The following is a 13,101-nucleotide window of genomic DNA, read 5'->3' on the forward strand; positions in this document are numbered from 1 at the left end:
AAAAAGAGATACGGAGGGCGAAAAGCGAGGGAGAAAGAGGGAGGGAGCGAAAGATAAAGAAGAAGAGGAGGACGAAAGACGCCCAATGTCGACGAAGGAGATGGAAGAAGCTGATGCGAGCAGATACAGAGAGACGAGAATGAAAAGGGAGAAACGAGAGGGAAAGAGAGTCGGTCGAAGGGATGGCGAAAATGAGAGCGAGACAGCGGAGGGGCGAAGAGTGGTGGTGGTGGTGATGGTGGCGAAGAGAGAAGGGAGTGGAAAGTGGAGAGAGAGAGGAACGGAACGGAACAGGGTTGTTCCAGTGTGCAGCGGGCGGGCATCGCGGCGGGGGCGCCGTTCTGCTGCTCCTGTATATCCATCCAGGGTTATATGCACCATCCACCGCATCCTAGCGACCACGACGGCGACGGCGACGACGACGACGACGACGACGACGATAGTGACGGCGACGACGGCGACGACGACGCCGCCGGGAAGCAGGAAGAGGAGGAGAAACAGGATATCCGGCGACATCGCTCGCGTCGATGATTAGATCGAGAGTGATTGTTGGAGAGTAAAACGACGATACCTCTACGTTAGTATCGATTAAAGTTATTAGAGATCGCAACGGTACGCGCCGTGAACGATTCCTCCGGTCGACGTGAAGTTGGCAGTGCGTAGTCGTGTCTATGTCTGGTAAAAAGGAGTAGCGATAAGAATACAACGGAAGCGGAGACTGCGCGAGGAAGAAAGGGGAAGAGAGAAGAGAAGAAGAAGAAGCAGAGGGAGGAAAGTGGAGGTGGTCGGTTGTTGAAGCAACACAGTGAAAGAGAAAAGAAAAAGAAGGGTGGAATAGAAATCGCGGAAGAGAAAGAAAGATAGATCCAGCGGTCGATCGGGGAGGGAACCATCGAAGGTGGAGGAGCATGCGAGAGCTGCTCCTCGGTGTTTCAACATGACCCAGCCTTAGTAGGGTACCTCTGCTGGCGTACACCCTCCGCGCCGCGACACGATACGACACGCAGAAGGAGGTGGTGGAGGTGGTGCCGGCGGAGGGGGTGGTGGTGGCGGTGGAGAAGGCGGCGGCGGCGGCGGAGGAGGCCAGAGAGGTGGTCGAGGACGGGGGGGAGGAGGAGGAGGAGGAGGACGGAGAAGAAGAAGACGAAGGAGGAGAAGGAGGAGGAGGACGGTGGACTCGCTAACGACGGCGAACGTCCTCGAGGGTGCGAGATACCAGCACCAGCAACACGAGCGACGACGATGATCGTGACAGGCGGCGAACGACGTACATGCTGTTGGAGGAGGAGGCGGCGATTCGCGGTTGCGGTACTGGCCTCGGCCCTGCTGACCCTAGCGATCGGTCCCGCGTCGATCGAGGGGCACAGGCCAGCGCCGATCATTCTGCAAACGAGTAGCAACAAGACAAGTACGCCCCTGTTGGCCCACTCGGCGAACGGTACTTGGCCTCCACCGAACGGAAACGAGAACAACAACGAAGCCGACCTACGCGCGGAGGACGGATACAACAGCACCATTCATCATCACCATCACAAGAAGGTCGGCGGCAACATGACCGAGGAAAAGGCGCCTCTCTTCCCCCAAGATCTCTTCACCGTCCATCAACGGCGACGCGGTGCCGTGATTCTCCACGTAATCGGTGTTGTGTACATGTTTGTCGCTTTGGCGATCGTTTGCGACGAGTTCTTCGTGCCGTCTCTCGACGTGATCATCGAGAAACTCGAGATCGCCGACGACGTTGCGGGTGCTACCTTCATGGCGGCCGGTGGTTCGGCCCCCGAACTTTTCACATCGATAATCGGCGTGTTCGTGTCGTTCGACGATGTCGGTATCGGCACTATCGTCGGCTCCGCCGTATTCAATATTCTCTTCGTGATTGGCATGTGCGCTATATTCTCGCGTACCGTGCTCTCCCTCACATGGTGGCCTCTGTTCCGCGATTGCACCTTTTATAGCGCCAGTCTGCTCACCCTGATCTATTTCTTCCGCGATAATTATATTCACTGGTACGAGGCCCTCGTACTCTTCGGATTCTACTTGGCTTACGTGAGCTTCATGAAGTGGAACCAACCGATGGAGAAGCTCGTCAAGAGAGTGCTTCACAGAAATAAGGTGACCCGGGTGAGGTCTACCGATCAGCTGATGCCCTCGGTATGTACACCGTTCTATACGGCAAACGGATTATTAACGCACACTGAAACGGAAACGTGTCGTGCACACATTCAACCCTCTCTCCGAAAGGGGAACTTTTAAAACGAGACAAATCCCTTTTCATCTTTATCTATCTCTATTCTTTTTTTCTTTTCGTTTCTCTTCTTCTTCTTATTATTATTCTTCGTCCAAATCGTTTATCTACGATCTATTACATTATTTCTACGATTAGTTCGATCGCGTTATTACCTATCGTTTCTTCCTTTCAAACAAGAAGAAATCGAAACGTTGCGTGACTTTGCCTACTCGCACGGCTATTATTACTCGTCGACGATTGTCTTTTCTCCCGTTGACGAACATTACCACTCTCTTTGCTCTCTTATCGACTCGTTCTTTTTCCTTTTCTTTTCTTTTCTTTCATCGGGGGCGAGGAAGGGGAGAGGAGGAGGAGGAGAAGGGAGGGGGGATAATCGAGGGCTGATCGAGTATCGAGGTCGCGACATTGGCCACGTTATCGTTTCGGTCTCCTTCCTTCTTATCGTTTTCTCTTCTTCCATTCTTCCCACTGCATCTTCTCGGCATCTGCTCGCTCTTAAAGCCCGATCTTTAAACAAATCGGTCAAATATCATCGTCATATCGGTGCGAACGTGTACCTTTTGATATACGATAGAGCAGAATTTGTAAACGAGTCGTGCTTTTTACGCGTATATCGCACGAGCGAATATCGACTAACGGTTTCACCTCTTTCCGTTTCATCGATTCATTCTCCTCGACGCTCTCCTTGTATCTTAAATAAGGAAACGATGCCGACAACCTTGAATATCTCCGGTTCCGAGAAGGAAAGTAGGCGAAAGGAGAATTTTCATCGCGACCGAATGGAAAATGCTTGACTTTGGATGATCGCGTGCTCTTGATACCCGCACTTTGCGCAAGGTCGATCTCGACGAATAAATTGAAGCGAAAAATCCCGATGCGCCAAAGATGGCCCAATTACGCGCGTGTTCCATCCGACACAGCGCGCGTTTAATTAGTAGTACACTTACCGCGCGTATCCGCTTTTAAATCAGGAGAAACGCATCTTTGGATACGAGGTGGAAATCAACGTCGAATTAATTTCTCTCTATCTTCCAATCGAATCCTCGCGTCGTTGAATTTTCTCGCTTTCGAATTTTTCCACGTTTTCGTTCAAATTTTTCTCGAACGATGATCGATGAAACGACGCCACGTATAAACGTTACGTCCATGTTCTTCCTCTCTTCTGTACTCCTCGCATTTTCTCGATGGACTCGTTAATGTTTCGAATTAAACTTTTACCAATTATTTCTATTCTAGATTGTTATAGTTGCACGCTCGATTAGACGCGTAACACGCATCCAAGAGAAGAAAAAGCTCGCTTGGACACGAACTTGGACGGTATATACGGTGGATGAAATTTATGACACATCGATCGATTCGCGATGTAAACGACGCGAATAATAAATCGATCGATCGAATCGAATCTTTCGCCGATTAATCCACTCTCTCGCCAAGAATGGAATTTCGATTCATCGCGCGAGGCGATCGATTTTTGACAAGAATCTCGTTTTCGAATTCGTATCGATTCACGAACTCGAGAAAATTATTTTGTCGAAAATACGTTTCAAATACGTTTTCTTTTTTTTTTTTTTTTCTTTTTTTTCTTTCGATTCAATTACGATTTTGCGAAAGAGATCGTTCGCGGAGAAAAAGATATTTCTTTGCTATCCTCGAAACGCATCGATCGGGGATCGGTCCTGGAGAGAGAGAGAGAGAGGAGTATATTCGATATACTCGCACGATTACTCGCGGGCTTTGTATTTTGCTGATCGCGCAACGTTGTCTATCGACTTCTTTCGATACGGGAATTGGGACAGTGGCGTTGATCTGACCGTACTCGGATCCCCCTGTCCTTTTTTTCACGACCCGATTGTCCATGGACGTGGAAGATAACTTGTGAAAATTATAAACCAAGCCCGAATGACAGTTGATCGGTCGCCGTTATTGTCATTTCGTGCCACGAAACGCGAGTCGCGCGTCGATATCGGGAAACGTTGCATAATATTTCCTCCCGCGCGATTATGTTTTTATCTTTCTTTTTTTTTTTTTCATTTTTTTTACAAATGATCGTGCACACAGCCTCGAGAGATCGTGTGTTAAAAATTTGTTTGTCACGCGGGAAGATGGATCGTGCGCGCGTGGACTGTCACAACGTTAATTGCGTTAATAAAGATCGTGGTCGATAAAAAAAAAAAATAAATCTACTACGACCAACATAACGGTAACGGCGAAAACGAATACGCGATTCCCTGCCGTGAGATATAGTCGTAAATTCTCGACTTTCGTTTTTTTTTTTTTTTTTTTAAAAAGCCAGTCACGATTTCACGGGGAAATTATATCACCAAGTATCTCGAGTGTGATCGTCTCTCGACCAATTATTCCTAGTCTCTCGTCTTTGTCGCGTTGAATGCCGCTCGTATCGCGTGTTTATCCTCTCGTTGGCTTGGTTTAATATCGCGAAATAGCGAAACGCCACTGTCACTCAAACGCGATATCGAGGGGTTCGAAATATAATTCCCTTATTGACACTGATTAGAGATTACTGAAAATTACGGAGGGCCGACACGGTGAATGACTGGGTAATTGTACGGAGAGATAAAGCTGTGCCGATCGGAATTTGCGCGGTCCAACATCGTTGGATTTAATTTTCTTGCGGAAATTTTCACGCGTCCAATTATATCCGTTGGAAAATTTCGTTGTCGAAATCATGCGATACGAGCGAAACGAGCGATTAGAAAATCGAACGAACTATCGAACGAAGGAAGGAGAAAGGAAAGGACCGTTTGAACCAATCGAAAGATCAAATTTTTAATTAATACACGAATGGCCGAGTGCGAAGGTAGGTCGCGAAGAGTTGGAAATTGCCATCGCCGTGAAATACTTGGACAAAGGACGGATCCAATAATTCTGTAAAAAAGGGAGGATGTTCGCCGGCCCCTTTTCTCCTCATCTTTTTCCCTCCGTGCTATTTCCATCTTTATCCGATAGTTGGTGAAAATCTTGGTTCTCGGGCAAGTTACGGCATTGCAGTGTGCAGAGGCCCTCCACCCATCGTCGAATCGATTCGACAGAGGCCCTTCCACGCTTAACCTCGCCACGACGATATAACAACCACCGACGGTCGAGCTCTTCTCCTTCCTCCACTCTTCACGTTATATAAAACGTATACGTACGTACGCTCGAGTTGCCGGCAAATCTGGTTGACAAAATCCGATTGATCGGACAGACCTAAAGCGTTTCGAGAGAGTGAACGGGGGGTCGATGCTAATAATATAATTAATCGTCGGTCTCGCCTCTCGTTGTGACGTTGTTTTATTTCTTGGAAACACGCGAATCGGCATAATCGGCCCGTTCAAAGAACCGTCGATAGATATCTCGGAGGTTTTAACGCTTTTCGACTTATCAAGATCGTTTGACCGTAAGAAAAATTTGCTCGAATCTCGACGAATCGGACGAGCACCGCTTCTCTTTATTTCCGGACGCGAAGCCGTGAAACGAACGAACACGAGTTGTGGAGAGGGTTCTCGAGACACGGAGGCGTCGACGCGTAGCTGCGTGCACCTTGTCGAGGAGTCGTGGTTCTTGAAAAGGGACAAGGATTTCGGTAATATGGAAATCGCGATTCCAGGTTTGGATTCGCTCGCGAAATTGTACGGTGATTCGTGGACACCGAATGATCGATTGTATCTCGTGGCACGGTGATTTCTTTCGAGAAATGACAGATGAAATTTTTCAAGGAGAAAAGAGAGAGAATTTTTAAACGTTGTAAAACGTTTCCAAAGTTTTTCTTTCTTTTTTTCCTTGAGAAAAAGGAAAGAGAAAAGGAATTCGGAAGTAAAAAAAAAAAAAAGTTTCGGCCGATGATACGATGGAATCGTAGTATAAGGTTTCAAAGTATACGGAAGATGCATCTGGAAAACTTTTAGAAAATTGTGATTGTCTCGGACAAAGAAAGATATTTTCTCGAGATAAATGAGTCGGGAATCAATCACGCGAGCGTGTGCTATATCTCGCTACCTTTCATCTCTCGTTCGCTCGTTTCATCTACGCTGTGCACATCGGTATCGTTCGTTTCGCCTTAATTTTTCTTTCCCATTAACGCGAACGTGTCCATCGAGCAACCGGGTTTTCCTACCGATGAAAAAAGTTTCGTATAAAGAAATCCCGCTTCGACACGAGGGATTAACGCGTTTAGGGATCGCGATATACAAACACGACTCTTTATCCACGACACCTGAAACTTTCATTTATTCTCCAATTAGGGAATGTCGCTCGGAATTAAGCTAAGTAACTTTTGATTAGATTTTACTTTCGCAAAGTAATGCCCCAGAAATTATGATTCGTCTCGTTCTCTACGACGTACAATTACAATAATTACAATGATTAACATAATTGTGTAATTAGAGAAACAATCTGATTTACCGATCGTTCGCTGCCTCCTTCTGAAGAACAATAATAAAACGTTGTTCAAACGAAAGAAGATTCGAATCATCGTATCGGAACGCGATTATTCGGTTAGATTGTTATTATTCGGACGATTTCCTTGTTTCCGGAAACGAGGAAAAGTAGGAAAAAATTGTTTCAACTTATCGTCGCTTGTTTTTTCCCTGAGATAAAAAAAAAAAAAAAAAAAGAAGAAAAAAGAAATGGGAAAAAAGTATTTTCGTCTGTTAATGCGCGGCCGAGATTCTTTTGTTGAAATATCGATTCGCGGGTGGAAATTCGTCCCGTTACCTTGACCAATGACATTTCCTCCGCTTTCCAAAAACGAGAATGTATTTTTCAGTTTCCCGTTCCACGTTCCATTTGGGGAAACGATCTCCGCGCGAATAAGCGCGCAACAATAGATCAATACCACCTTTGCGATAATTGACCCGGTGCTAGCCGAATTCTCGCGATTCGTTGGCTCGTTTCTTTAAAAGGAAACGAAGAGAAAGGAAAGGGGAGGGTGGTGTAGGGAAGAGAAGAACGTCTCTCTTTCTATCGATGTTGGAAAAGTAAATCGTCGTCGGTTCTAGTTTTAGATTTCTTTAGATTTTCGGTAAAACGTCAAAGGTCGCGCGATGCGAATAAAAATTGTGCGATCGGATCGAGTACGTAGTTCGTAAAGATCCACTCGATTTACGTTTATGATTTATCGTTGGATTCGTTGAAATTGTTATACGATTTGAAGACGAGAAACTCGTGATCCGTTGCATCGATTATGGAACGGAGGAAGAAAATCCAGGTCAACTTTCCGGCTATTAGTCTCTCTCTGTCGCGGAGGTTTGTTAAAAAGAACGATCGGGAAACGTAATATCTTTTGATGTTGGATAATTTGGTCTCGGTGGAATCTTGGCCACTCGAAACGTCATTCGGGAATCCGAGTCGAAGGGATGTTTTCAACGGCGAGAATGGTATTTCGTTCGATCTCGCGATGCGCGCGTATACACGTTATGTACTCTGCTTGTACTCCGGTTGGAATAATAGGAACGCGTGGACGGGAATGCTCGAGCGAAGCGTGTAACTTTTCCTAATTAAATTTCGCGCATCGTCGTATAGTTGGAACCGATTTCGTCTACGTACGTGGGATACACTTGTGTACGCGAAAGACCATGATCGAGACTAGCTGTTGGTTTCGTTAGGCTTTTGTCGCTACGACTCGGACGTAACTAAACTTTGACTTTGCGCAAAAATGATCGCCTCTGATGGTACGTCACGTACTCCGCAAATGGTATGCGCTCTAGATTTCTTTATGAGTCTCGCCTCGTCTTCCGCGAGGAAACACGCAATTAAGGAATTCTTCCGTACTCTTCCGTCGAGGAACGGAAGAAGAAGCGCGAAAACTTTGCGACGCGAAAACTTGCGCTCAAAGCGGAATCTTCTCGCCTCGAATGTAATCTATTCGTTACGGTCGAAACGTTTTTTAATCGCATTTGAAATTTATCTTATGCATCTTTTGTTTCTTTTTCTTTTCATTTCGTTTCTTCATAGACTGGATTCTTCTCCAGAATCGCATCGCTTTGAAAAAATTTATTTTTCTATCGATAGTTGTTTCGTTTCGAAATTTATTAGATTCCGTGCAGTCGTTCTTTTTCCAAACTCTGTATCGATCCAATCCATCGTGACGATATTTTTCTCCCGTATCATTCTTTAAAATATTCTCCCACTGAGAATACCTCGATTTTTGTATCTTTCCCTTCGCATTCGTCCCGTTCTCTCAATAACGATCATTTAACGAGATTTAAATAAATAATAAATACTGAAATAGATAAAACTACGTCTCGAAGAAACGTAGAACGCGACGAAATTGTTCATTCGATCTACACGATCTACCTACAAATTCAAACGGTCGAGCAAATTTCAAATTGTCGTGTTTTCAAAGAAGAAAGTTCATTGCCTCGATTAATGGGGAATTTCGAGGAATTTTTCCAACGATGGCAAAGTTGAACTCAGCCGTGCGAGATAGGTCGTTAGAACGATGCGAAACACGGTGCCACGCAAACACGCCAACGTGGAAAACGAGGATCGTGACACGATTCGCTTTAATTAATCCTTGCCGACTGAATCGAAATTCAGCGTCAAAATTACCGTATCGATCCGCATCAAACATCTCAGAAACACCAATCATCGTGCCTCATAATTATTAACAGAATCAAGCACTTGTTGTCGTTCGCGACCACAGAGCCTCTTCCCTGCTTTTCCTCTGCAAGCTTGCGAGATGTCGCGAACAAGAAAGAAAAAAAAAAAAAAAAAAAAAATGAAGCAAACTGCATTCGGGAAACGAGATGCCGTCGTATCGATCGAAGGTCGCAAGTATTTGCACGATTGTAGTAAGTAAGTTTCAAGGATTCCGCTTCTTTTTTCTTGTTTTTTTTCCCCACTTCTTCTTTTTCTACTTTTCTTCCTCCTCGTCCTCCTCTTCCTCCTCCTCCTCTTCTTCTTTCACATCTCTCCTCTTATGATCTCTTTTTAATTTTTCCATCGCTACTTCTTTTCTTTCACCAGTTCTTTTTGTTCGCTAATCGAGGCACGCGACCTTCGACTGGGTTTACGACGCCGCATACTCATCCCTCTACACGACGCGTAATCTCTCTGTGCACAAGTCGATGTGAAACGCTTTCGCGAGCACTGCATTCTCGTGTGACTGTGCGCCGCTTGCGATAATCACGAATCATCGAACAAAACTACAATTACTCGATTGTCGTTACTGTGATTGTAACTGGGTGTTTCTTGCTTGCAGCACCAGAGCGCCGCCCAGGCATTGGTGAGTCGCATGTCTCTATCTCTTTTTTTCTATCTCTATCTATCTATCTATCTATGTATTTATCTATCTATCTATCTATCTATCTATCTATCTATCTATTTATCTGTATCTTTATATTTTCTCTATGCGTACGTATATCATTTCGTTTCACGATGGTTGACAAAACTTTTCTATACACGATCGCCGCGTTGCTAAACTTTGCTTTATTATCGTACGTGATACATCGATTCTTGTTCTAGCGGAACGAAAGGAACGAAATGCCGCGGAAAGGAAGCGAGGATTATCTTTGGCGAAAGTTTAGCAATCGTGGCGTTTCTACGCGATGCATGATTCTGTGTCCTCGTACTTTGCCACGTCATATGCCTTTGATCGATGTATTTATTCATAACAAAGCATCAAACTGAACCGGACGTTCCAAAAGTCGCGCAATCGTCCCTCGATTCTCCGCGATGCATTCTCTCCAGTGTTGCTGGAGGGGACTATACTGCGCGACTTTCGGAGCGGAAATTTGACGTATAATTGAATGATACCAACGATTCGAGGGGATGGGATCGGTTTGTTAAAAATTGACGAGGTTTTAACGAGAGAGCAACGATGGAAAGAAAGAAAAAAAAAAGAAAGAAAGGATATCGGAGGGATGGATTCAAGGGTACGAGGCAGAGAGAGAGAGGGAGGCTGTTCACCCTCGTGAGATTTTGATGCACGGCCTCGTTGTCACCTTCTTCGAATTGAGCCGTTGCAGTTCTGATCTATCTCCCTTTCATCAAGCCCCCTTGATCGGTTCGGGATGCACCGATGCAGTCAGGTCCGCTCCGCGCACGAGAAGTGGCAGCTACGACAAAAAAGAATCGTTTATCCATGCCCTCAACCCCGTTTCCGCATAATAGATACGTAGACACGTACGTATGTACACGTACACACACACAGGGGCAACATCCATCATGAACACGTATGTAGACGATAAGACGGTGACACGTGGGGAACAAGAAGGAAAAGGGATGAATAAAGAAAAGAGAGAGAAGGGGAGAAGAAAAATTGGTTCGATCGGTTGAAAGTTGCACGCGATTTCTGTTCTTTCGATACGACGACGTCCACAATCGTAATTTCGGCTCGAAATTATTTTGGATAGATGATCTAGCGAAAAGAGTGTTAACCGATTCGTTCCCTCGTTATTGTTCGTATTTGTTCGTTTCGACGATGATGATGGAGCCGTGCTAATTCCACGAATATCTCGTGTGAAGGAAAATAAATCGGATCGAATTAGAATTAGAAGACTTGATCGAAGGATATAATAATTTATGCGTTCGTCCGACGTAACCGACGTCAAAGGTTTTTCTCGTTGATTAGATTTGAGAAATGGAAAATAGGAATCGTGGGTCTGAAAGTCCGATGGCGAATCGGATTGAATTAATCAGTATCGAACGCTCGTGTTTTCTATCGTTGCGCGCGGCTCCGCCCCCTCGTCGCTTTTGCAATTCTATCACCGTGATAAACAATGTTTTGAGGAAATGTCAATGATTCACGAGGTTAACCGAGTCCTCCGCGGACTTAAACCAGATTACTTTCCCGAACGTTCAGTCGTCTACGCTTGATCGATGGAAATATTCACGGAAAGGTGGTGTGCTCGCATTCCTCGAAAAATCGATGCCCACGGACCCACGATCGACCTAGTTTTCGACCATCGGGGGAGATAAATCAAACCCTCGACTCTCGAAGCTCGCTCGAAGAAAGGGAACTACTCCGATAAGATTTGGGAGAATTCAACCGAGACTGTTGTCCTTTATCGCATATTCTATATGAGAAAAGTTGGGCCGAGTGATTTTCTATGGCAAGGCAAACTGGGTCGGAAATAAAAGTTGCGTAATTGCGGCTCTGTCGGTTTAGGATGGTCGATTTTCGATCGAGAGACCGGAGAGAAGATATAATTTCGCGAAGCAAAACAACCCCGTGTAAAATTATTCCGATAATGTAACCAGTCTCGATTGGCTCTCTCTCTCTCTCGGATCTAAATAAAACGATCGGTATTTCGTAAACTGTATTACGATGGCTCGGTAAGACATCCTGTCGAGACGGAAATCGTAATCGGATTCAATGTCGAAACATCCCTTGACTTTTTTGTACCCGTTCTTTTCAGACCTGTGGAGCACGAGTCGAACGAACGATCGAGGAAAAAAAGTTACAAGATCCGATTTCGTAGCGGTTCTTTTTCTCATTCTTATCCTCCTTGGCGAGAGCTCGAGTTGGGGGAAATTTACTAGTCTCCGGAGTTCGATTCACCAGTCCATTTCCACGTCTTTTAATTTCTCCTTGCCTCGCTCGATCGCCTCTTCTCTTGACTTGCCCCGTTTCGTTCCTTCGACTTTTTATCCAGGCATCCTTCTTCTTCACAATTAGTTGTTTTAATTCCAATCAATTAATAGTCTCCACGATATGATAATTAGAAGCGGCGAATCAACTAAAACTATTATTAATCGACAACGAAGAAGCTACGATCTCGCGATTCCTCTCGAAATTGTTGTAAATAAAAGAAAATTACCGATGGATAGAAAAGGTAATTTTTTTAAATTTCCGAGAACAAATCGTCATCGTTGATAGAAAGATTCGTCGATGAAATTGCAAAAGAAATGACGAATCGTTGCATCGCGATTAGAATTTCGATGTTAACGACGATTTAATCCGCATTAACGTCCACGAATTGCGTTTCCCGTTACGTTAAATATTATTTATAATATCCTATGGCCACCGCGATATTTATTGCTTCGTAAACGGATGCGACCGCTGTCCGTTCATCCTGGCGCAGAAGTTGTCAATTATAGACCGCAATATTATCCAACGTACGGGTAAAAGTTTCGATTGCAACGCTCCACTTTTACTCTTTGTGTTTGCGATTTGCTTGGGGAGCCAATAAAAACTGCAATCTGCTCGATAACTATTTTTGTTGTTGCTCGTTCCACGGATGTGCTAGTTGCTCGTTTTCAAAAACCACGTATCGTATCTCGATAAAGGAATAATCGCAAAATAGCGAAACATTATACGCGAAATTTGTACGTATTAATCAACAATATCGATCGATAGAAATGAAATCGGATAAACTTTCGATCGTACGATAATGGCCTAGTTCACCGATTCTCTTAAAAAGAGTTGTACGAGTTAGTTTATGAAACGCGAGTGATTTTTTTCTTTGTCAATTGTAAATAGTTTTCAATTTTCGATTTTAGGGGCTAAAACAAACGCAAAAGTTTACGCGCAAAGTCGATTAAGATTTATTAAGTCAAGTTATGAACAATTTAAGTTGGAGGAAACAAGATATAGATAGTTAAAGCAACGTGAATGGGAGGTCCTCGACTTAAGTAAAGTTGTAACGAAAAGCCTATATAAAGGCAAGATTTTGATATTATAATAATAATATGGAATAAGGAGCGAGGAAAGATTTTAAAGAGCGCGCAAACGTGTCTAGGTTAGGAAACGGTCATGGAAAGACGACGACAGTGAATCGAAGCCAGTTGTAAGCCGACCCGATCATTTATTTACGAATATTCCAGCAACCCTCGGTCTAAGTGTGCATGCAAGCCCGGATGCGCACATAGGTAATGCACACATTCTCCATTCGATGCTTTGATATTAACTG

The 13,101-nt window shown here is 44.7% G+C and overlaps 1 protein-coding gene across 3 annotated transcripts in view; it reads left to right on the forward strand.

Moving 5' to 3' along the window:
* Window positions 1-1,129: 1,129 nt before the first annotated feature.
* LOC122718346 (sodium/potassium/calcium exchanger Nckx30C) overlaps window positions 1,130-13,101 on the forward strand; it is a 43,817-nt gene continuing 31,845 nt past the window's right edge. For all 3 annotated transcript variants that reach the window (XM_043943296.1, XM_043943298.1, XM_043943297.1), the window contains exons 1-2: window positions 1,130-2,151; window positions 9,450-9,473. In XM_043943296.1, coding sequence (XP_043799231.1) covers window positions 1,243-2,151; window positions 9,450-9,473 — 933 coding nt within the window. In that variant the 5' untranslated portion in view covers window positions 1,130-1,242. The remainder of the gene's footprint in view (window positions 2,152-9,449; window positions 9,474-13,101) is intronic.

This window comes from Apis laboriosa, unplaced genomic scaffold (genome assembly GCF_014066325.1).
Source record: "Apis laboriosa isolate Shangri-la unplaced genomic scaffold, ASM1406632v1 scaffold62_cov152, whole genome shotgun sequence".
Lineage (NCBI taxonomy): Eukaryota > Metazoa > Arthropoda > Insecta > Hymenoptera > Apidae > Apis > Apis laboriosa.